Source organism: Ictidomys tridecemlineatus, chromosome 5, assembly GCF_052094955.1.
Source record: "Ictidomys tridecemlineatus isolate mIctTri1 chromosome 5, mIctTri1.hap1, whole genome shotgun sequence".
Lineage (NCBI taxonomy): Eukaryota > Metazoa > Chordata > Mammalia > Rodentia > Sciuridae > Ictidomys > Ictidomys tridecemlineatus.
Window position 1 is genome coordinate 83201478 of NC_135481.1, and position 23868 is coordinate 83225345.

General features: G+C 36.0%; 2 protein-coding genes across 18 annotated transcripts in view; one reads left to right on the forward strand and one right to left on the reverse strand.

Moving 5' to 3' along the window:
- Nucleotides 1-14214, forward strand: part of Hectd1 (HECT domain E3 ubiquitin protein ligase 1) — a 91827-nt gene extending 77613 nt beyond the window's left edge. For all 10 annotated transcript variants that reach the window (XM_013357442.3, XM_013357443.3, XM_040275211.2 and 7 more), the window contains 13 exons: nucleotides 989-1043; nucleotides 1256-1438; nucleotides 1911-2118; nucleotides 2205-2290; nucleotides 2490-2617; nucleotides 4829-5030; nucleotides 7238-7375; nucleotides 7692-8299; nucleotides 10454-10532; nucleotides 10648-10741; nucleotides 11732-11882; nucleotides 12998-13142; nucleotides 13258-14214. In XM_013357442.3, the coding sequence (XP_013212896.1) occupies nucleotides 989-1043; nucleotides 1256-1438; nucleotides 1911-2118; nucleotides 2205-2290; nucleotides 2490-2617; nucleotides 4829-5030; nucleotides 7238-7375; nucleotides 7692-8299; nucleotides 10454-10532; nucleotides 10648-10741; nucleotides 11732-11882; nucleotides 12998-13142; nucleotides 13258-13395 (2215 nt within the window). In that variant the 3' untranslated portion in view covers nucleotides 13396-14214. The remainder of the gene's footprint in view (nucleotides 1-988; nucleotides 1044-1255; nucleotides 1439-1910; nucleotides 2119-2204; nucleotides 2291-2489; nucleotides 2618-4828; nucleotides 5031-7237; nucleotides 7376-7691; nucleotides 8300-10453; nucleotides 10533-10647; nucleotides 10742-11731; nucleotides 11883-12997; nucleotides 13143-13257) is intronic.
- Ap4s1 (adaptor related protein complex 4 subunit sigma 1) overlaps nucleotides 1-23868 on the reverse strand; it is an 81779-nt gene that overhangs the window by 26688 nt on the left and 31223 nt on the right. For 3 of the 8 annotated variants that reach the window (XM_040275225.2, XM_040275224.2, XM_078050264.1), the window contains one exon: nucleotides 16512-16725. The exons of 1 other annotated variant lie outside the window; for it this stretch is intronic. In XM_040275225.2, coding sequence (XP_040131159.1) covers nucleotides 16651-16725 — 75 coding nt within the window. In that variant the 3' untranslated portion in view covers nucleotides 16512-16650. Of the gene's footprint in view, nucleotides 1-4805; nucleotides 5039-16511; nucleotides 16726-17114; nucleotides 17616-19475; nucleotides 23076-23868 lie in introns of those variants that run through there. 4 more of the 8 variants (XM_078050261.1, XM_005322654.5, XM_078050262.1 and 1 more) reach the window with 3 other exon arrangements.

Here is a 23868-nt window from a genome sequence, read left to right on the forward strand (position 1 = left end):
TCATTTTCCATTAATGTACAGGAACATAAGAGAGTATTTTTGTCTCCTGATGTTATTTTAGAACTGGAAGGACATTTAGAAATAATCTAGATCTTTTTGGGGGAGGGGAATAGGGCTTTAACCCAGGGAGAGTTTAACACTGAACTACATCCCCATCCCTTTTATTGTTTATTTTGAGACAGGGTCTCATTAAATTGCTTAAGGCCTTGCTAAGTACCTGTAGCTGGCCTTGACTTTGTAATCCTCCTGCCTCAGCCTTCTGAGTTGCTGGGATCACAGATGTACACCAGCTAACTGAGCTGGACTAACTATGTAATAATTGTTGAAAATGTCATTTGAACTTTTTGATGGAGATTGTGTATGAAGCACTATTTTCTATTAATTCTTTACTTCGGGATTGTTCATTTATACAGATAATTAACAGTAACGTGGGGCATATTTAACATTTTGTGCCTTACTTTCTTAATCTGTAAAATGAGGCCAGTTATGAGGAGTGGGTTCTTAATATACTTAAAGTGTCACTGCTTTCAAAAAAATATTACCTATAAAATGTTTCATAATATTAATAACATAAACATTTAATTGTATTATTATCATCCTTATTGTAACTTCATTTTTACTACTGTATCTTCTCATTTTTCTTAACATCACTGATAATTTTATATAATGTCCAATAAAAGTAATGTAGGCTCTTTTGAGATAGAACACAGAATAGCCTACCAATAGCTTGAATGTCATAACAGCTGGTATAAATCATTTTTTCACATCTTTAAAAGTTCTAATTTTGATGTCTGTTTTCTTTGCAATAATGCTAATAGATTTAGAAATATTATTTCTGTCCTTATGTTTAACAACTTACATTTTTTTTCTTAAATATTCTTTAGTTCAGTGTTCAATGCAAGCATGTTTAGTAAATGACATCATTTGTTCACTTTTTAAAGAATATCATTTACATTTGAATTAACTAGAGTAATATCTTCTTGTTTAGAATTATGTACAGAGAAATGAAGGATTCTGACAAAGAAAAGGAAAATGGGAAAATGGTAAGTTATTTTTAGAAAATAGGTCTTATACTTAGTTCGTGAGTAAAAAAAGAAGAAAAACACTAATACCATGTTGCACTTGAACAGTTGAGGGAAAAATAACTAAGGTATCCTTTTAAGTGCATGATTTTAAAGCTACCTCATGTAATGCATGTCAAATAATACAGACTTTATAATAGGGAAAGGCCAACATTTGGTTTTTCCTATTGTAGGGTTGCTGGACTATAGAGCATGTGGAACAGTACCTTGGCACTGATGAATTACCAAAGAATGATTTGATAACCTACCTGCAGAAGAATGCAGATGCTGCTTTCCTGCGCCACTGGAAATTAACTGGCACTAATAAAAGTATTAGAAAAAACAGGAATTGTTCTCAGCTCATAGCTGCATATAAGGTATATATATATTGGCATCTAAAACACTATTTTGTTTGGGAATGGCTTTGTGCTTTGTTTTATAACTCTAAAAACTTCTTAAGGGCCTGGGGATGTAGTAGAATGCTTACCTAGCATGTGCTAGGCCCTGGGTTCGCTCTTCAGCATGGGGGTGGGGTGGGGTGGGGTGGGATGTTGGGACAATTAAAAAAAAAAATCAGTTTGAATTAACATTGTTAACATGCCATGCTAAAATTGCAACTATGGCTTGTAGCAGTGGATCAGAGCATAGTCTTTTAATTATGGTTTATACTGGTTATATTTTGACAATTTTAATGGTTTAGAATGCATTGGTTTTTGTTTTGTGACACTTTTTATTTCAAAATAAGGTTATTCTTTGAAAAATTCCAGCTTTTTCAAAGTAATACATACAGATGGACATATTGTTCTTAATAATGTGCTTAACAGCCAGTTTTGCTAATTGTTTTTTCAGGATTTTTGTGAGCATGGAACAAAGTCTGGATTAAACCAGGGAGCCATTTCCACTCTTCAAAGCAGTGATATTCTTAATTTGACAAAAGAACAACCTCAGGCCAAAGCAGGCAATGGACAGAACTCTTGTGGAGTAGAAGATGTCCTTCAACTTTTACGTATTCTGTATATTGTTGCAAGTGATCCTTACTCAAGAATATCCCAAGAAGGTCTGTAAGAAGCCTTGTGTCATTTTGATAGCATTTTTAAAGCAAGTCAGTTTTTATTTCATTAATTTTGTTAATTAATTTTATAGATGGTGATGAACAACCTCAGTTTACTTTTCCACCAGATGAATTTACTAGTAAAAAAATCACAACAAAAATCTTGCAGCAGATTGAGGTAATAAAATCACATGAATTAACTATATTCTATAACTGTTGGGCTTTTCACAGTATTCCATCTCCTTTTGTCATTCACAACTGTGTCTTTTCTCATATTCAATAATTTGGGCCATATGGCCTTTTACATTCATTATTAATTGCATTTAAGAGTTGATATTACTTTTTCTGCTAAAACATTGTTATTTGTTAATTTGCAGGAGCCACTGGCATTGGCAAGTGGGGCTTTGCCAGACTGGTGTGAACAATTAACCAGCAAGTGTCCTTTTCTAATACCATTTGAAACTAGACAACTTTATTTCACATGTACAGCATTTGGTGCATCAAGGTAGGAAGTGCATTTTTTTTTAAATAAAAAATTTATTTTTGATTTATTTTTTAATTCAGGGTATTTTACCACTGGCTGAGCTATATCCTTGGCCCTTTTTTACTCTATGAAATAGGTTCTTGCTAAGTTGCTTAGGGCCTTGCTAAGTTACTAAGGCTGGCTTTGAACTTGTGTTCCTCCTGCCTCAGCCTCCTGAGTTGCTGGAATTACAGGTGTATGCTACTCTCCCCAGTGGAAGTGCATCTTTTTCTAAGAATAAAAATATATATGTGTTTATAAATTATATATAATACATATTATATTTATGTTCAAAATGTACAAATATACTGTTAAACAAATGGAGAAAATATAAGTTATGTTGTAAATAGTTATCATCATTTTAAAAAATTTCTTTTCCAGTTGGAAAATATGCTTTGTTGGAGTACTGTGGATTGAATTAAATGTTTCTATCAACTAATATTTACTGTACAGTTCTTTAGTAATTTATACAAATTATTTATTGTTAAAATTCCCAATAATAGCCAGGCACAGTGGCACTCGCCTATAATCCCAGTGGCTCACGAGGCTGAGACAGGAGGATCTCCAGTTCAGAGCCAGCCTCAGCAAAGGCGAGGTGCTAAGCAATTCACTGAGACTGTATCTCTAAATAAAATACAAAGTAGGTCTGGGGTTGTGGCTCATTGTGCACCTGAGTTCAATCCTTGGTAGCAAAAAAATCCCAGCAATACCAAATTAAATGCTTATAAACAGTTTTTTTTTTTTTTTTAAATATTTATTTTCTAGTTCTCAGCGGACACAGCATCTTTGTTGGTATGTGGTGCTGAGGATCGAACCCGGGTTGCACACATGCCAGGCGAGCACGCTACCGCTTGAGCCACATCCCCAGCCCTATAAACAGTTTTGATAATATTTAAATTTATTTTTCTTCTGACCATCATTTGTTTTTTTACCCCCTTCTAATGTGCTGCATATTTTACTTACTTTTGTATGTTTCCCTCCATTGGATCACAATTTCATGAAGATAGGAATTTCTGACTCTTTTTTTCATGCCCTAGATAAGATACCTAAAACAGTATATATAGCACATCATGAGAACATCATGCAACATCATAGGTGTTAAATATTTTGTTGAATGACTGTGCACCCTAAGTACTCTGTCAAAGTAGGTGTAAAGTTATAATTTAAAATGTAACTCTTTTCTTTGCTGATGTTATTTTTCTTCCTTTTAATACCATTTATAAAATATTTGTACACATAGAATTACAGGCTTGTTGTGATAAAGGGCATTGATTTTGATTGTTTTATAGATGAGGAAATTAAGTCTCAAAGTACTTAGCTGATTTGCCTGAGATTACCAAAATAATAGTCCCCATACATGACAGTAGAAACCTCATCTTCTTATTCCTATTTAGAGGTTCTTTTTCTCATCCTTAATGGATTAGCTCTGTTAAAAAGAAAATGTTTTAATATTATAATAACTATTTTGATGGTGGTTTTTAGTTTGTTTCATAGTAATAAAAATAGCTTAACCATTGTTTAGTTTTTTTGATAGGAACTGTTTGTTTATATTTTGATGTATTATGTGGGGCTTAAGAGTATGGATCTTTAATTGCTAAAATAATGATAGAAAATATAGATCCAGTCTTTTCTCAGTTTGTTTACGGCAGATTATAATAAAAGGAATTATATAAGAAAGGAAGCAGTAAACTATGCAACATAAAATTATTGTTCAAAAAACTCACTTGAGCTGTGCATGGTGGTATATGCCTGTAATCCCAGCAATTTGGGAGGCCAAGATCAAAAGTTCAAGGCCAGCCTCAGCAATTTAGCAAGGCCCTGTCTCAAAAACTAAAAAAGGGCTAAGAATGTGGCTCAGTGATTAAGCATCCTTCAGTTCAATCCCTGATACCAAAAAAGGGGGGGAAATCTCGTGACTAAATACTATCTTTTAAAATTTCTTAAAGAAATCTTTGTAGGGCTGGGGAGGTGGCTGAAGCGGTAGCGCGCTCGCCTGGCATGCGTGCGGCCCAGGTTCGATCCTCAGCACCCCATACAAAGATGTTGTGTCCGCCGAAAACTAAAAAATAAATATTAAAATCTCTCTCTCTCTCTCTCTCTTTAAAAAAAAAAAATCTTTGTAATGTGTTGTTGGTGTAATAGTACGTGCATCTGATAAAGTGTGCTACAATTACGCTGATATTTTTATTTCAGAGCAATAGTGTGGTTACAAAACCGACGTGAAGCCACTGTGGAACGAACAAGGACCACAAGCAGTGTAAGGAGAGATGATCCTGGGGAGTTTAGAGTTGGTCGTCTCAAGCATGAAAGAGTAAAAGTTCCACGTGGTGAATCACTAATGGAATGGGCTGAGAATGTCATGCAAATACATGCAGATCGGAAATCCGTTCTTGAGGTATCCCCCTACAAAATAAGATTCTATTAGAGGAAAAGTAACCACAGTCAGGAAACCAGTCAACCTTTATCTTCCAGTGCATGAAAACTATCAGATAATGTGAAGAAGGATTTCTCTTATCTGTGAAGAGGCTTTCTTTTCTGGTAGAGCATATTTCAAAGAGGATGTTAGCCCAGCTTTTGAAGGTTCAGGATCTAGTACACTTCAATTAGCAGCAAACAATATTTTTGGTGGCAAAATCTGTTTGAAGACCACTAGTCTTATTTCTATTCTTTTTTTTGGGGGGGGGGTACCAGGGATTGAATCCAGGGGTACTCAACCACTGAGCCATATCTTCAATCCTTTTTATTTTTTATTTTGAGACAGGGTCTCATTAAGTTGCTGAGGCTGGCTTTGAACTTGCAATCCTCCTGCCAAAGTTGCTAGATTACAGGTATATGCCACCATGCCTAATTTGTCAGTTTATTTAAAGATGGACTGAATAATAGTACTCAAGGATTTTTTTTAAATATATTTTTTATTTGTTCTAGTTAGTTACCACATGACGATAGAATGCATTTTTACACATCATACATAAATGGAGTATAACTTATTTGTTTGTATATGATGTAGAGTTATACAGGTCATGTAATAATATATACACATAGGGTAATAATGTCTGGTTCATTCTACTATCATTTCTATCCCCATGCCCCTTTTCCTCCCTTCACTCCCCTCTGTCTAGTCCAAAATACCTTTATTCCCCCCACCACCACCTCTTATTGTGAATTAGCATCTGCATATCAGAGAAAACATTCAGTCTTTGGTTCTATGTGATTGGTTTATTTTATTTAGCATAATATTCTCCAGTTCCATCCATTTACTGGCAAATGCCATAATTCCATTTTTCTTGAAGGCTGAGTAATAGTACATTATGTATATATACATACCACACTTTCTTTATCCATTTATCTGATGAAGGACCCCTATGTTGGTTAGCTATTGTGAATTGAGCTGCTATGAACATTGATGTGGCTGTATCACTGTAGTATACTGATTTTAAGTCCTCTGGGTATTAATCTAGGAGTGGTATGACTGGGTCAAATGGTGGTACAGAGGACACTGAAGATGTCATAGCAAATGGCAATATGTAATCATATATACTGAAGACATGCTATTGTAGACATTATTGATTTTTTTTTTTTTTTTTTTTTTTTTTTTTTTTTAAAGAGAGAGTGAGGGGGGGGGAGAGAGAGAGAGAGAGAGAGAGAGAGAGAGAGAGAGAGAGAGAGAGAGAGAGAAACTTTAATATTTATTCTTTAATCATTGGCGGACACAACATCTTTGTTGGTATGTGGTGCTGAGGATCGAACCCGGGCCGCACGCATGCCAGGCGAGCGCGCTACCGCTTGAGCCACATCCCCAGCCCGACATTATTGATTATATCACTTACAGTATTCCTTATTTAAGGCACCATGGAACTTTAGACTCACACACCTATCATGACAAATATGACTTCATAACTTTCACTTTGCAAACAGATTTCCTTCGCATTATCTTATTCTTCCTATCTTTATGTTCTTTCTCATCTAGATAATCCTCAATTATTTTTCTTTTACTATGTGTTTTTATAAGAAGCTCCAAATCATTTTTGGAGCAGGTAAAGTATGGACAAAACCCTTTAAAATGGTTGCTGCTTCAAGTTATAAAGAAGTGAAAGAGTTTAATGTTGGGTTTCACAAAGATACATGTAAAAATATATACACCCTCATTTTCTTGAGCAAATTCCTAAATCTCTTTGAGGTTAACAGTGTTATGTGTATAAATACCATACAACAAATGGCACTGTGCTTTTAGGAAAACTACAATAAAATCCCCGTGTTGCTTTTAATGTACACATTGCTTTTGTGAAGAAAGTATAATACTGGATTAGATCTGACAAATTTTAGCAAGAATTGAATCACTTTTTTAAAAAAAAGTATTAGAGCTGGGCACAGTGGCACACTCCTATAATCCCAGCAGCTTGGGAGGCTGAGGCAGGAGGATCGCAAATTCAAAGCCAGCCATAGCGATTTAGCAAGGCCCTACGTAACTTAGTGAAACCCTGTCTGAAAACAAAAAAGAATGGGATGTGGCACAGTGGTTAAGCACCCCAAATTTGGTTCAATCTCTAGCACCTAAATAAATAATGCTTTTTATTTACTAACATTTCTTTGTTCACATTTTAGGTTGAATTTTTAGGAGAAGAAGGAACTGGTTTGGGACCCACATTAGAATTTTATGCTCTGGTGGCAGCAGAATTTCAGAGGACTGACCTGGGAGCGTGGCTTTGTGATGATAACTTTCCAGATGATGAGTCTCGTCATGTAAGATTTATTTCTCGTTTTGTGATTTAAATTGTGACTGTGCTTTAGAAAAGTGTTAGAAACAGGTTAAACTTTCAGTACATAAACTGGGGCTTTTGGCTCTACTTTTATTACTGAATAATCTTGACATTAATATTTATAAAGGAAAAAAATTTCATCACTAAAAGCTATTCATAAAATGTGTATATATATATGTTTAGATAACTAAATTCATGAAGATTTTTAATGTTTATGGATTTTTTTCTTAGATAACAATGACAGACCTAGTTACTTTTAGCCTTTAATTTTATTTGCATTTTGTCCTCTAAAAAATTAGGTTGATCTTGGAGGTGGATTGAAACCTCCTGGATACTACGTGCAGAGATCATGTGGACTGTTCACAGCACCGTTTCCACAAGATAGTGATGAACTTGAAAGGATCACAAAACTCTTTCATTTCCTTGGAATTTTCTTAGCCAAATGCATTCAAGACAATAGACTTGTGGACTTACCTATTTCTAAACCTTTCTTTAAACTTATGTGTATGGGTGACATTAAAAGCAATATGAGTAAACTGATTTATGAGTCACGAGGTGATAGAGACTTACACTGTACTGAAAGTCAGTCTGAAGCATCCACAGAAGAAGGTCATGATTCCCTCTCAGTAGGAAGCTTTGAAGAGGATTCAAAATCAGAATTTATTCTTGATCCCCCTAAGCCCAAACCCCCAGCTTGGTTTAATGGAATTTTGACTTGGGAAGACTTTGAACTAGTAAATCCACACAGAGCCAGATTTTTAAAAGAAATTAAAGACCTTGCTATCAAGAGACGCCAGATTTTAAGCAACAAAGGTCTGTCTGAAGATGAGAAGAACACAAAATTACAGGAACTAGTGCTGAAGAATCCAGCAGGTTCTGGGCCTCCACTTAGCATAGAGGATTTAGGGTAAGCTTTTTGTTACATTCTTCAGTCTAATGAATGAATAAGCTCTAAATCTTCTGTTTTTCTGTCCTCTTTGATTTATAGTATATGGGTAAACAATGTCAAAAACAGTAATATGCTATAGGAAATACTGATTATCAATTTGAATCTTTGATTTGTTAATAATATATAGATAATATTCAGAATACAGGTTGTTAATTATCAAATCTCGGGAAGATTATCTGACCTTTTTTTTTTTTTTCTTTTTTCTTTCGTGGTACTGGGGATTGAATCCCAGGGTGCTCTACCATTGAGCTATATCCCCACCTCGTTTTTGAGACAGGGTCTCTCTAATTTACTGAGACTGACCTTGAACTTCCAATCTTCCTACCTCGGCCTCCTGTGTAGCTGGGATTATAGGTGTTTACCACCATTACCTATCAATTATCTGATTTTTTCAAATGTGTTAAGTTTGTATATCTTGTGCAAAAAGTCCAAATCCAACAGTATTTTGACAAATTCATCAGCTAACATAAATAATAGCCTACTTGGCAAAGCTTAAAAATAGTTTGGTTGGTATGTAAGCCTTTATTACCAAAGGCTCTATCACTGACTCGGATGCTACAGAGCTTCTCATAAAATTCTTTTCCCTTACATACATATAATGACTATTATCTTCAAGTATAGTCTCCTGTTTAGAGGTTGTCTACAAAACTTTTAATTCTTTTTTTTTTTTAAGAGAGAGTGAGAGGGAGAGGGAGAGAATTTTTAATATTTTATTTTTTAGTTATCGGCGGACACAACATCTTTGTTTGTATGTGGTGCTGAGGATCGAACCCGGGCCGCAAGCATGCCAGGCAAGCGCGCTACCGCTTGAGCCACATCCCCAGCCCTACAAAACTTTTTATTTTAATTTTTTTGGTAATGGGGATTGAACCCAGGAGTGCTTAACCACTGAGCCATGTTCCCAGCCCTTTTTTATTTTGAGACAGGACCTTGCTAAGTTGCTGAGGCTGGCTTTGAGGTGTGTACCATCACACCTTGCTTATTTTTTCTTTTTAATGTTTGCTGATAATATTGGGAAATTATGTTGGGTAAATGGTTACACAATCATATGCTACATAATAATGTTTCAGCCAGTGATGGACTGTGTATGAGGGTGATCTTATAAAGTTATAATGGAGCTGAAAATTCCTGCTACCTGGTATTTTTACTGCACCTTTTCTAGTTTAGATCCACTATTTAGCATTGTATTACCTTGCCTACAATGTTTAGTACAGTAACATGATGTCCATGTTTATAGCCTAGAAGCAAGAGGCTCTACCCCCAGAGCCTAGGTGTATATTAGGCTATACCATCTAGGTTTGTGTATTTATATTCTATATTTGTACAACAAAAATTGTCTAATGACACATTTCTCAGAATGTAGCCCCATCATTAAGTGATACATGACTGCATATTTGAGGATTGCTTCTTTTAAATACATTTTTATCTATTACAAACACAGTTTGAAAAGCTTTAGTGAAGCAATAGTCTTTCTGAAAGAAATAGTCTTATAAACATGTTCCTGCCATAATTAATTTCAAAAACATTTAATCCATTAATTTTGTGCCATAGGTCTATGTGAAATATGGAAAGGTAATGGTTTGATGCAGTCTTTGCAAAGCCAGGCAGGTGTGAGAATAGTTGGCCCACTAGTGAGTGGTTTGTTTTTTGTTTTGTTTTTGGTATTGGGAATTGAACCTAGGGCCATTTACCCATTGAGTGAGATCCCCAGTCCATTTTATGTTTTAAATCAGTATCTCACTAAGTTTCTTAAAGCCTCACTAAGTTGCTTAAGTTCTCACCAAGTTGCAGAGGGTGGCTTTGAACTTCGAGATCCTCTTGCCTCAACCTTCCAAGCAGCTGGGATTATAGGCATGCATCACCTCTCCTAACTGGCCCACTGGTTTTTGTGTATAAATTTTGCATTAAGTAGCTTAGTGCTTGCCTAGCATGCAAAGGCCCTGGGTTTAACCCCCAGCATGGCTAAATAAATAAATCAGGCCTCATATCTAAGCTGGTATATTGATTTTGTTGATAGAGTAGGGGCATTTATGGTTTGGACAGCAATGTTATAAAAATTAATCACCTGCAGTTGATGAATGTCAACTCATCTAATCCTTTTTGCTCTTTCAGTTTAAATTTCCAGTTTTGCCCTTCTTCAAGAATATATGGTTTTACAGCTGTGGATCTCAAGCCAAGTGGTGAAGATGAGGTAAGATTTTGTTCTTAATATAGTTTTTCTATTCTTTTAACAAGGTCAGTTGTATGAGGTGGTCCTAAAATAGTTCTGGATATTAACAATATTACTGGCAAATTTTCCTTTGCAGATGATAACAATGGATAATGCAGAAGAATATGTGGATTTGATGTTTGACTTTTGTATGCATACAGGTATTCAGAAACAGATGGAAGCCTTTAGAGGTAATTTTAAAGGATAATAATCTATTTCCTTTTACTTTAAGACAGTTGAAATTAAGATCAAGATGGCTAAACCTGTCTAGTTTCTTATCCAGATCATTAGATCCCACAGAGTTTATAGAATAGGCTGGAACATTTTCAAAGTGTAGAATGGTGTCATGCTTGCTCCTCTGAAGTAATGGAGATCCACTTTTGGCCCTCATTTCTTCTTCTTTTTGGTACCAGGGATTGAACCAGAGGGTGCTTACCCACTGAACCACATCCCCATCCCCAGCCCTTTCTTTTTTTTTTTTTTTTGAGACAGGGTCAGTAGGTTGATGAGGCTGTCTTTGAACTTGTGATCCTCCTGCCTCAGCCTCCCAAACTGCTGGGATTACAGGCATGCACCACCCATGCCTGGCTTATTTCTTCCATTTCTAAGTAGACATCAGGTTCCATACTTTCTACATTACACAAAGAGGATGATTTAAATCATGGAAGCCAAATTACTTTTGAAAATGTGAACACAGCTCTGGCCACTTAATGGGTAGTTAAAAGAATTTGGCTGTTGACCACTGTGGCCAGTCTCTAGCAGTTTTTATTTCAAATAACATTTGTTTCTTCAAATGTTCATGAATTTTTTTCCATCTTCTGCCCATTCAGTTGACAATAGAATATTTGTTTTGAAATTTGGTATTTTGGTCAGGCCCAGTCGTGGACACCTATAATCCCAGGGACTGGAGGGGGCCGGTGGCTGAGGCAGGAGGATTGCCAAGTTTGAGGCCAGCCTCAGCAATTAAGCAAGACCCTGTCTCAAAATAACAAAAAATAACAAAAGAGGTTAGGGATGTAGATCAGTGATAAACTACCCTTGAATTTAATCCCCAGTACAAAAAAGAAAAGAAAAAAGAAAGAGAGGAAAAGATAGTTGGTATTTTTGGTGTCATGAGTTTTAGAAACTGAGCTGGTTTTTTTTTTGTGTGTGTGTGTGTTTTTACTTAATGTATAATGTAGATGGATTTAACAAAGTTTTTCCAATGGAGAAATTAAGTTCCTTCAGCCATGAAGAAGTCCAGATGATTCTTTGTGGAAATCAGTCACCATCCTGGGCAGCAGAGGATATTATCAATTACACTGAACCTAAGCTGGGCTATACACGTGACAGGTATGTGTTAATTTCTAATATCTACCAAATTGTTTATAAGCAAAAATCATTAAATGACAAACTCACTAAAGAACTATAACTCAATGAGTTATATTCATAAAAAAATGAGAAATTAGTGAGAATGCCAAGATGCATATCCATTAATAAGTCTAGAAGACAGTTATACTATAAGACAATGGAATCATAAATGATATTAAAATTCCTTTTCTCATTGTGTTTTATTTGTTAATTATTTTAAAATTTGGGTAAATTGGAAAACCTTAGGCTGCATTATATGTATGTATGTATACAGAGAAGAACACAAATTGTATATACAACTTAAGAGAATTTTCACAACATGAGTTTACCTGGGAAATTGGTACCCTGGAAGAAACATCAATTTTTCTTTCCCACCATATTCTCTTGTAGTAATTAAGTCACTAGCTATTGATTAATTTTGCTTGCTTTTCTATTTTAATAAACAAAATTATGTAGTCTATATTCTTTATGGTCTGGTTTCTTTCAACAATATGATTATGAAATTCATGTTGTGGCATACAGAGGTAGTTCATTTTATTGATAGGTAGTATTTCATCATGTAATCCATCACAAGGTTAATTGATCATTTTACTGGAATGAAAATGGAATACTTCAAGCTCCCTTTGACAAATTTAGCCTTATTAATTATGCAAGTACATCTGGAGCTTATCTGATTTGCTGGCTTTGTTATAATTTTAATCTTACATTCCATCAGTGTTTCATTTCTTATGGTTTAAAAGTACAAGACAGCCTTTGAGGGACTGTCTTTGAGGTTTTAAAAGTAGCTTATATCAGCTCATTTAATATTTACTCAAAAGTCCTTTTTTGTGTGTGTGGTACGGGGGATTGAACTTAGGGGTGCTCTTGTACTGGGCCTTATTCCTAGCCCTCTGACACTGTCTTGTTAAGTTGTCAAGGCTGGCCTTGACCTTGTAATTCTCCTACCTCAGCCTCCCAAGTAGTATTCTTCAGACAAGTGGATTTTTGGTGTGTGTGTGTGGTGGGGGGGTAAGTTATTGCTGGTTTATAAAGTAGTGGTAGTGTTTTTCGTTTATACCTGCTAGCAAATCAATAAAACTATACTTTTGTTCTTTTAGCCCTGGTTTCCTGAGGTTTGTGAGGGTTTTATGTGGCATGTCTTCAGATGAGAGGAAAGCATTCCTGCAGTTTACTACTGGTTGTTCAACTTTGCCCCCAGGTGGACTGGCAAATCTGCATCCCAGGCTCACGGTTGTGCGCAAGGTACAAGAACTCTAACTAGTGGGGAATCCAAGTGGAATTTAGTTACATTATGATTGAAGGGAAGAAAAAATATTTAAGCCTATGATCTTCTGTTATTTTTACTTTCTTTTTGTAGGTTGATGCTACTGATGCAAGCTATCCATCAGTCAATACATGTGTGCATTATCTTAAGTTGCCTGAATATTCTTCAGAGGAGATCATGAGAGAACGCTTGCTAGCTGCTACAATGGAGAAAGGCTTTCATCTCAATTGAGTTTGAAGTGCAATGGGAGACATCAGAGACTTTAAAAATACTAGTGAAGCCTCTTGTGTTTGTGTGCAGAGAAGTGTATGATCCTTCACACTAATGACATTTGCCTTTGTTTCCACCATTAAGGCTTTAAGAACATGTGGATTAAGTTTGTTAGCTGCTAATGATAAAACCAATCCTTTAACAACTCAGCCAGCAAGTATATAGCACAGAACACTGTGTTGCTTTACAAGGGCTTATGTGACTGGAATAAGGTGGTCCTACTTGACTGTTCCAAAGAGCAGCTTCTCAGATCTTCAGTGTTCACTGGTAAATTTCTAACAGTGTATTTGTGTAAAGTTTGTCATTTCATACCCTACACACTACAGTTGCCATCACTGATCTGTTTTGCTGGCTTTTAAGCTACTTTTGGTCAAAAATCCTGCTTCCTTAAAACACAGAGTTAATGAGCATCTCATGCTTTTTCTTTTCCTTTTTAATGATGCCTGCACTATCAGAGTATTCTAGTGTTCTCTCTTTTTGTTTGGCATATAATCATGCACAACCTTTTTATTTCTTTGAGGTGGGAGTATATTTTTATTTCCTAAATGCCATACTATAAAGATCAAATTCTTAAATGAGTATGTGCAGCTCAAAAATAAAGATATATTAAGGGGGGAAAACACTGGTCTTAGGTGCAAGGCACACTTAAAGCAAGTTTTATGTTTGGTTGTATTTTCTTTGTATATTATAAACATTTATTTAACATGTTGCAGTTTGAAGTAAAAAATTTCCAAAATGTATGCTCAACAATAATCATTAAAATGTTTGCAGCGTACAAAACTGTGTCACGACTATTTCACTTCAGTCATCAGACCTAAGAACTTAACTAGATACTGTCATTTTGAATCATTCAAATTCAGTTTTCTGAAATTACTACATGAGAAAAAAATTACTTTTCTATAGTAAATATACTTACTGAACTTGAAAGACTGGAAGAAATTTTCACATATTTTGACCTTACCGTTTTGTTGTCTTAAGGTATTCTTCAACTAGAAATGGCCAGTTGTTTGCGTTACCTTTTTAAATTAGCAGATCTGCTATTCACCTGTGGAAGTCTAAAATCAATGATTTTTAAATGTTGTGTCAGTACAAAAAGAAATAACCAGTATATTGCTATTTCTTGGTTTTAGAGAAGGGGCTATATTTCCATTTACTATACTCCTATTATTATCTGTGCATATTGGTGAAAAAAATGTCACTTAGGCCTGATTATCCCAAAGAGCCTTTGTTTTAAGGCACTAAATGCATGTTTGAAATAACCCAATATTTACTTTTTAAAAGGTACATTACCTTTCTACGTTAGAAGACATAGTTCCTTCTATAGTTAATGATTTTGGTAGTCATCTTTCAGTATCCTCCGAGGATTGGTTACAGAACATCTCATGGATATCAAAATCTGAGCATGCTCAAATATATTACATAAAGTGATGTAGTCCTTGCATATCACATGCACTTCCTCTTGTATATTTTAAATCATCTGTAGATTACTTATAATAACCTAATACAGTGTAAATGCTATATAAACATTTGTTATTGATAAGAAAAACAAACTACATGTTCTGTAGATTATAGGCGTATTTTTTACCCCCCTAATAATGTCACTCACTGTTGGTTGAATCCACAGATATGAAACCAATGGATTTGAAGGGCCAACCATATTGTTTTTATTTGCTGCATGAGAATATTGTGATTGTATAATCAGAGGCAACATTTAAAATATTTCATCTCAATGTCAGCTTCACAGATCCCTGTGAGTCTAAAAGTTAAAGTATAATAGCAATACTTAAATGTATAACCTGTTTCAGTCCAAAAAGTGTAGTGGTGGTAGTTTATTCAATAAATTCTTGAATACATGACTAAACCTTTATACTAGGGTTAGAATTGACATCCAGCTTATGTGTGTAGTATTGCCATTATTTAAGTATCTAAAATATCTGTTAATTGTCAACTTTTACTAATATTGGCCTGGCAAAGGGGTTGGTAAACTATGCCTGCCACCCATTTTTATATGGCCTGAGAACCATGTAACCATGAGGGTGTTTTTAAATTTTTTAAATTGGTTGAAGAAAATTAATGAGTATTTTATGATATGAAAATTATATGAAACTTAAATTTCAGCATAGGTTTTATTAGAGCACATATTCATTCATTTATATACTACTTATGCTTGCTTTTGTACATAACATTAGAGTGGTGTAGTTAGCAATATGGCTCACAAAGCCTAAAATGTTTACAGTGTGTCCTTTTACAAGTTTGCTGAGCCCTAGTCTAGCAAGTTGCTACTATAGGTAAATTGATGAGTCTTATAAACTCAGAACTGTTTACTAAATACTTTCATTTTTCACACATAAAATATCTTACTGAAGTGAGATGATTTCATAGCCTATAGGTAAAATAGTCACATTACAGTTTATTTTCAATGAGTCAAGTATTATGAGGATCATCTACTAGGGTCTCCACATACACCATGTTATTAAATATTTTTTCCTGTGATATCTACCTAATATTTTTTAAGCTTATTATTCTCTTAAGGTGCTAAAATCTGTGCCAAGATGTAATTCCACTACTATTTTGGTGTGACCCAAAAATTAATTTTGTTCACTCCCTAGCTGCTTCTGGTGTACCAGTTTCGCACTTATCTGAATGTGCTGCTGATTAAATGCTTACCAACTAGGACAGTGTTTCCCAACTAATGTGTCTCAGAAAGACCTCCAAAGCGCTTACATTGATGTAGACGGGCTTTCCTCAGACCGTGGCAACTTAATACAAAGCTGTACCTTTACACCCCTACAGCTAGCTTATTGTTCCCACACTCCATAAGCTTTCCCTCTGCTTCTTGATGAGTCCACAGCAACTCAGGTTTGCCTTGGGAATCCACTGTGGCTAGTTTTCTGGGTCTTTGTGGATGAAAACTGAAATATGCACATAGACTTTTGGAAAAGGATAAAGAGCTTAAAGCCTCCTCATTCCTTCCTCAGACAAAGAGAATAGCAGTGTTGCATAGTTAGTCCCTAGAATGTTCATTTATGTCCTATTTTGGAAAACTGAGTGTTGTAGTTGAAAGAACTCTTAAAACATTACATAGGAAGATATTTTAATGTTTCTCTCTCTGTCCTCCTCCATTGCACCTGTCCTCCCACTCCTAAGTGTATATATAAATACTTTTAACAAAGACAGTTCCGTATTTTTCACTGTTGCCTCGGTGGTGAAACCACATCAAAAGGTTTTTGGAGATATAGGACGTTGTTCTATAGGACTTCGTATTTTGCTTCTGAGATATCCTAGGAGGAGCTAAAGGAATAAGAAGTCATTTTATTCCAAACTGAGCAGAGCTAGTCTCTTGCATATTATTTTTAAACTTTGAACTAAAACAAATTTCATTAACAAGCTTATTTGTAAGAAAAACCCTTTAAAATGTAGTATAAATTATAGTTGTAAGGGTTCTCTTCTAATTTTTATTTGATAGTAACATTACAGAGTTAATCATATGACGGCATTGTAATTGCTAACTGCCCTAGAAATGGAATCAAAGGCTTTTAGGAACTGGAAAATAAAATTTAATTCTATAATCTTCTTTAGGTATGTATTATAGTAATATTTATTAAAAAGTAATTTTTATCAAGTTTTTTTAAGGAAAACAAGAACATCTAGAAGACTGTTTTAAATCAAAATGCAACATGTTTAAGTCAACTTACAAATTTTATTGTCTAATAGACAACTGCCACACATTCTTCTTACCACCATCCTACTATTCCTGAATTTAATTTGCAAAGGGAAGCAGAGACCAAAGAGGATTTCTTAGGTACTCAATACAATTTGAAGAAGTGGGAAAAAAAATATACTTACAGTTACTGAAAATAAAACTTGCCTCAATTAAGAGATTTTTCTTTGTACATATTTTAAAATAGCTTTATTTTCCATTTAGAATGTGGGAAATACCTATTTATATTGTTTGGAAGGGTACCCCATTTCGTAATAGGTAGTCTTCCAGATTCTTTTCAAATAGTCTTCATGTTTCCTATGAATCGATGCTATCTGGCAGAGCCTTCTCTTCAGCTTTCTGACATCTTATCAAGAATTTGTAGAGGGGCAAGAATTCTTGCCCGATTAGTTTCCACAATGCAGCCATTTAACACCATCTCGTCCAAAATGATGTGTACTTTATCCAAATTAAACATTATCTAGGGTCATATTAAGGAAATTAATTTTAGAGTTATAAAGATGTCAACATTTAATAAATAATAAGTTGTAGCTCAGCTTGGAATTTCCCCAATCTAAAATAATCTTAGCATGAGGGTTTTTGTAGATAATTTCTGAAATTAAAATTGGTATCCAGAACTGGGGCTGTAGCTCAGTGGCAGAGTGCTTGCCTAGCACATGGGAGGCACTAGGTTCGATCTTCAGCACCACATAAAAATAAATAAAATAAAGGGATTTTGTCCATCTACAAGTACAAAGAAATGAATTATAAAAAATAATAAAATTGGTATTTGAAATTATTATGTTGGTATACACATAACTAAGCTAACAGCATTAAATTAGGCATAGAAATGTAACAACTACATTTTTTAACCAAAGGGAGAAAACCTATTAAGAGCTGGAGAACAAAAGCAAGTAACTTTTGCCAAGAGAATAAATAACCTCACCTCAGGAACAAAATCTTCTGGGACAGTAATAACAACAATAGCAATGATCTGTTAAATATTCGTTATGTTCCAGGCATTATGTTGAGTGCTTTTCATATATTAATATATTCTCATTTTATCTAGGAGCAAACAGCTTAAAGCCATTGTCCAAAGTCATACAAGTGGTATATGTCAAGAGTTGGAATTTAGGCCCAGAGTTTGGACTTAACTGCTCTGCTTTTCAGGCTTTGGAGTAGACACCCTCCCTCAGATCCCTCTCCATCTCTACCCCCAAACAGTGTCTTTTTTTTTTTTTAATTTTAATATTTATTTTTTAGTTCTCGGCGGACACAACATCTTTGTTGGTATGTGGTGCTGAGGATCGAACCCGGGCCGCACGCATGCCAGGCAAGCGCGCTACTGCTTGAGCCACATCCCCAGCCCCCCCAAACAGTGTCTTTATAGCAAAGTAGAAAGAGATTATTCTCTCAAGAATACCCTTCATTTGAGTACTTAACTTTTCTTTCGTGAAAGGAGAAGGGAAACTGGAGTGAGATAATGGCAATAGTTGAATGTTCCTGAATTTTATACTTTAATTAATGATTGTTTTTTGTACAGGGATTGAACCCAGGGGTGCTTTACTACTGAGCTATATCCTTGGCCCTTTTTATTTTTTATCTTGAGACAGGGTCTCACTATGTTGAAAATCTTGCTAAGTTGCAGAGGCTAGACTTGAACTTGCTATCCTTCTGCCTCAGCCTAAGGAATCCTTGGGATTATAGGCATGCACCCTCATGCCCTGCCAGTTTTACACTTTAATATGTGGTGTTTCCACTTTAAAGACATCTATTTATGAGAAAAAAATAAAGCTTATTTCAAATAGACATACTTCAGCAAAGAAGTGATTAAATAACACTAGGGGAGTTCATAATTGAATGGTGAATCTTAGAACAAATCCTTATTGTAGGAATGTTATTTTCCATAACCCTTCAGTTATCACCTGATTTTTATTTTTTTTAAACAATTCCAGGTGTTCAAAGTGACATTTGCTTAGTGAAGTACATCTACAAAGAATGGGACAAACCAAACTGTGAATGACTTAGGTTTCTATTAGACTCTGTTAATATCTCATTAAGCTTTGTGCAAATAGTCCTTTAGTAGAATAAACTTTTTCAAGAGTTGATGGGAACTGTCCTTAAGTGACCCAGAAAAAAAAAAAAAAGGTTTACTCTGATCTACCTATTAATAATGTCTTCCAATTATATAGTTGATTGCTTTTCCCACAGCCAAACTGGGACTGGAATGAATGCTAGGCCCTTGACTCAAACCTGTTCACCAGATCCAGAAGCCAGAATGTACAAGCTGAGACAAAGTGGGAATGATAGCCAGGTAAATGTTTTTTTTTTTTTTTAAAAAAAAAAAAAAAAGCAGTTGAGCCAGACATAGTGGCTCATAGGGCCTGTAATCCCAGCTACTCTGGAAGCTGAGGCAGGAGGATCCAAGTTCCAGGCCAGCCACTGTAATTTAGTGAGACCCTGTCTCAAAAAAGGGCTGGAAATGAAGCCCAGTGGAAGAGGACTTGTCTAGCATACCAAAGGCCCTGGGTTCAATCCCCAGTATAGGGCTGGGAAGGAGGCAGAGACTGAAAAGCACAGGAGGCTGCCTAAGTAAAGGTGTACAGAATCCCCTGTTGTATTCACTGAGAGCAATTATAGTGCCTTTGAAAATGGCAACTTTTCCAAAATGATTTTCTTTTGAGTTTGAAAGCAATCTAATTTTAATCTGTTTGAATTGGTTCAAGGATCAACCCGCTCTGAGGACTGTTCCATCTTTGGTAAGAATATGTGCAGTTCAGATGTCACCTTGGGCAAATGCCCAATTGTTTTGAAATTCAGATCAGAATTTACTTACTGCTGAATCATATCAACCACTCATAGCCCTATACTCTAAGGACAAAGTCTTTCAGCCAAGTCTGAATTTCCCAACATTCTAGAAACATGAGTTATTCTGAGATCATACTGTGGGCATGTGATTGCCTGTCTACCTGTATATCTAGTTCAAACCCTAGTAATCATGTAGTTGCTGGCACTGTATGGGGGGAAACCAGACCAAATCCAATGTGAGCAGAAGACCTGGAAGCTGATTTCCTCCCTGGAATCATGTTACTCCTTTAAAATAAGAATCCAGCTGTTGTTCACATCTTGATTTGGTTTATGAGCAACTTGTACACACTGGTAAAGCCAACATTAATGGCATTTGGGCCATATGCCAGGTGAGCAAGGACCAAAAAATACCCTATATGCCAAGCCCCATGGCAATAAATACACAAACACATTTCAACTCTGACATTTGGAATAGGAGGAAGAAAGACCTAGACTGTGGGTCTCTTAATGTAGTGAGCTGAGAAGGACTATTGAAGGAGAAACTTACCTTCAGGCTATATTGAACTTGACTAACTCTAAAGATTCTTAAGGAAACTTGTTTCTTTCATAGGCTTCAAGGACCTGGCACGAACTAGAAACAGCTTCCTAAAGAGCACAGTTATTAATGTCACACTTTCTCTCAACCTTGAAACCTAAGAGCCTTTCTGAATTTCTATGTAATGTGGATTAGAGCTGAACATCTATAGAGTTCCTGTAAGATTAGTGCTACTTGAAATGACCTTTTTAAAAATAAATTGTTTTAGTTGTAGATGGACCCAATACTTTTTTTATTTATATGTGGTCCTGAGGGTCAAACCCAGTGCTTCACACATGCAAAACAAGTGTTCTACCACTGAGTCACAACCCCAGCCCCTTGAAATCAGCTTTTTAATGAAAGCGATTGAATTCTTTATGGCTTTACCTTGGAATTGTGATCTCTGGATCATAAAACACTTTTCTCAACATGGTACTTTAATACTGTGTTGGTCTAGTTATCCTTTAATTAAAAGTGAGAAAACTCATTCCACTGCCTTTCCTACCCCCCACACTCCCTCCCTTCTCCTCCCTCCCCTTTGCCCTATTTAGAGTTCATCTCCCATGCTCCCTGCCCCATCCCCATTATGAATCAGCATCCTTATATCAGAGAAAACATTTGGCATTTGGTTTTTTGGGATTGGCTTACTTCACTTAACATTATATTTTCCAACTCCATCTATTTACCTGCAAATGCCATGATGTTTCTCTTTTAATGCTGAGGAATATTCCATACACACACACACACACACACACACACACACACACACACACAATATCACATTTTCTTTATCCATTCATCTACTAAAGGACATCTAGGTTGGTTCCACAGTTCAGCTATTGTGAATTGTGCTGCTATAAACATTGATGTGGCTGCATCCTTGTAATAGCTGTTTTAAAGTCCCTCCAGTATAGACAGAGGAGTGGGATAGCTGGGTCAAACGGTAGTTCCATTCCTAGTTTTCCAAAGAATCTCCATACTGCTTTCCAATCCTCTAAGTACATGTACAAAGACACAAATGGTGTGACTATGTTGTATACAACCAGAGATATAAATAATTGTGCTATATATGTGGAATATGAATTGAAATGCATTCTGCTGTCACATATTAGAATAATTAGAATAAATTTAAAAAACTGAGCAACATGGACTCAGTTGAAAACTTCAAAGCAAATCTAAGAGCCCAACCTAGAAATGAAAATTTCTGACTCTGTAGACTTTAGGTTCAGGTCCTTGGCTTCTTGATTTTTTATTTTTAAGATTCTAGCTAGGCAGAGTTCTTTAATAAGTAGGGTGGGAGAAAACCTTGTAATGTTATTTATACTTTAATTCAATTTCCCATGAAAGTAGAAAAGCTGTCAAAGGCCATTATGTTCACATTTCCCACAAAAAGGTAAACACTGCAGAATACTATCATGAAGGTCCATAATAATCCTGGAGACTTTCCTTGTAGCAAGGTCTTCTGTTCACTTTTGGGCTTCTTATCACCTTTTGTTAACAAAGCCACTGAAAAGGAGTGGATCTTTTTCTTTTTTAAAAAATATTTGTTTTTTAGTTGTAGTTGGACACAATACCTTTATTTATTTATTTTTATGTGGTGCTGAGGATTGAACCTAGCACCTTGCATGTGCTCCGTGAGTGCTCTCCCGCTGAGCCACAACCCCAATCCTCCCTGCCAGTGTCTCTTTTAAAAAGTATGTTTTCCTTAAAGACCCATTCAGGGCTGGGGATGTGGCTCAAGCGCCTGGCATGCGTGCGGCCCGGGTTCGATCCTCAGCACCACATACCAACAAAGATGTTGTGTCCGCTGAGAACTAAAACAAAAATAAATAAATAAATATTTTAAAAAAACAAACAAACAATGATTTAAAAAAAAAAATAGACCCATTCATGTTTTGAGAAGAGCACTCTGGTGTAATTTTGCTTAAAGTTCATGCAGGCTTACGTAAATTTAAATATGAAAGCCAGCACTAGGTTAAATAAGCCTGTTGTTTTGCCCATTCCTGTAATTTCTTACAACTTGCTGTCAAAATAGAATCCAGAACCACAAAACAAAAAGTGGGATCCAGCAGAAGGACATGGTGGAGACAGTAGCAGATGGATATGAAACCTAGAGGGCTCAGAACACATTTAAAGGAAATAGGTGTCAAACTAAGGTTAGTGGCAGCTGGAAAAGCTCATAAGACAAAATTTTTGGATCTGGAACATTCATATCCCCTTCCCAGGAGAATGGCTGGCTCCTTTGGGGACTGTTCATATCTGAGACTTGTATCACTCACAACAGCACTGGTTTTAACTCAGGCCAGAGAAGGTTCCTGGTCCCTTGTCTCTCAATACCTGCCTTTCCCCAAGATGGCTGGCTGTATACATTCCCTCAGGCTCAGGAGCCAGCTCTCATCTTTGTAGCCTGACTTTAAATTTTACATATTTTTAAAAGGAAAAAGATGCTGGAGGGGCTGGGGATGTGGCTCAAACAGTAGCGCGCTCGTCTGGCATGCGTGCGGCCCGGGTTCGATCCTCAGCACCACATACCAACAAAGATGTTGTGTCCACCGAGAACTAAAATAAATAAATAAATAAATAAATAAATTCTCTCTCTCTCTCTCTCTCTCTCTCCCCCCCTAAAAAAAAAAAAAAAAAAAGATGCTGGAGGTGAAGCAAGTGCTCTGGCAGGTAGAGCATTTGCTTAGTCCTGCTTAGAAAACTCTGAATTCCACATTCAGATGAGTTAGCAAGACATGCTTTTTTGAGTACTGGGGATCAAACCTAGAGGTGCTTAACCACTGAGCCCCATACCCAGCCCTTTTTATTTTGAGACAGTCTTGCTAAGTGGCTTAGGGCCTCTCTAAATTGCTGAGGTTGGCTTTGAATTTGCAATCCTCCTGCTTCGGCCTCCCCAGTTGCTAGGATTACAAGCATGCGCCAACATGCCTAGCTAAGACATACTTTTTTTTTTTTTTAATATTTTATTAGTTATTGATGGATATTTATTTATTTATTGTGCTAAGACTCAAACCCAGTGCCTCACACATGCTAGGCAAGTTCTATACCACTGAGCCACAACCCCAGCACCTAAGACATTCACTTTAATAAGATTGTTCATTTTAAATTTTTTTTTATATCAGATATTGAACCCGGGGGCACTTAAGCACTGAGCTACATCCCCAGCCATCCTGTTTCAGCGTCCCAAACTGCTGGGATTACAGGCGTGTGCCACCATACCTGGCAAGATTATTCATCTTTTTGACTCCTCTAACTAAAGACATGTTTCTCTAAAACTTTTCTCTTACTCACAAAGCTTTGACAACACCAAGACTACTAGCAACAGGCATTTTAAAATGTTTCCTTAGAG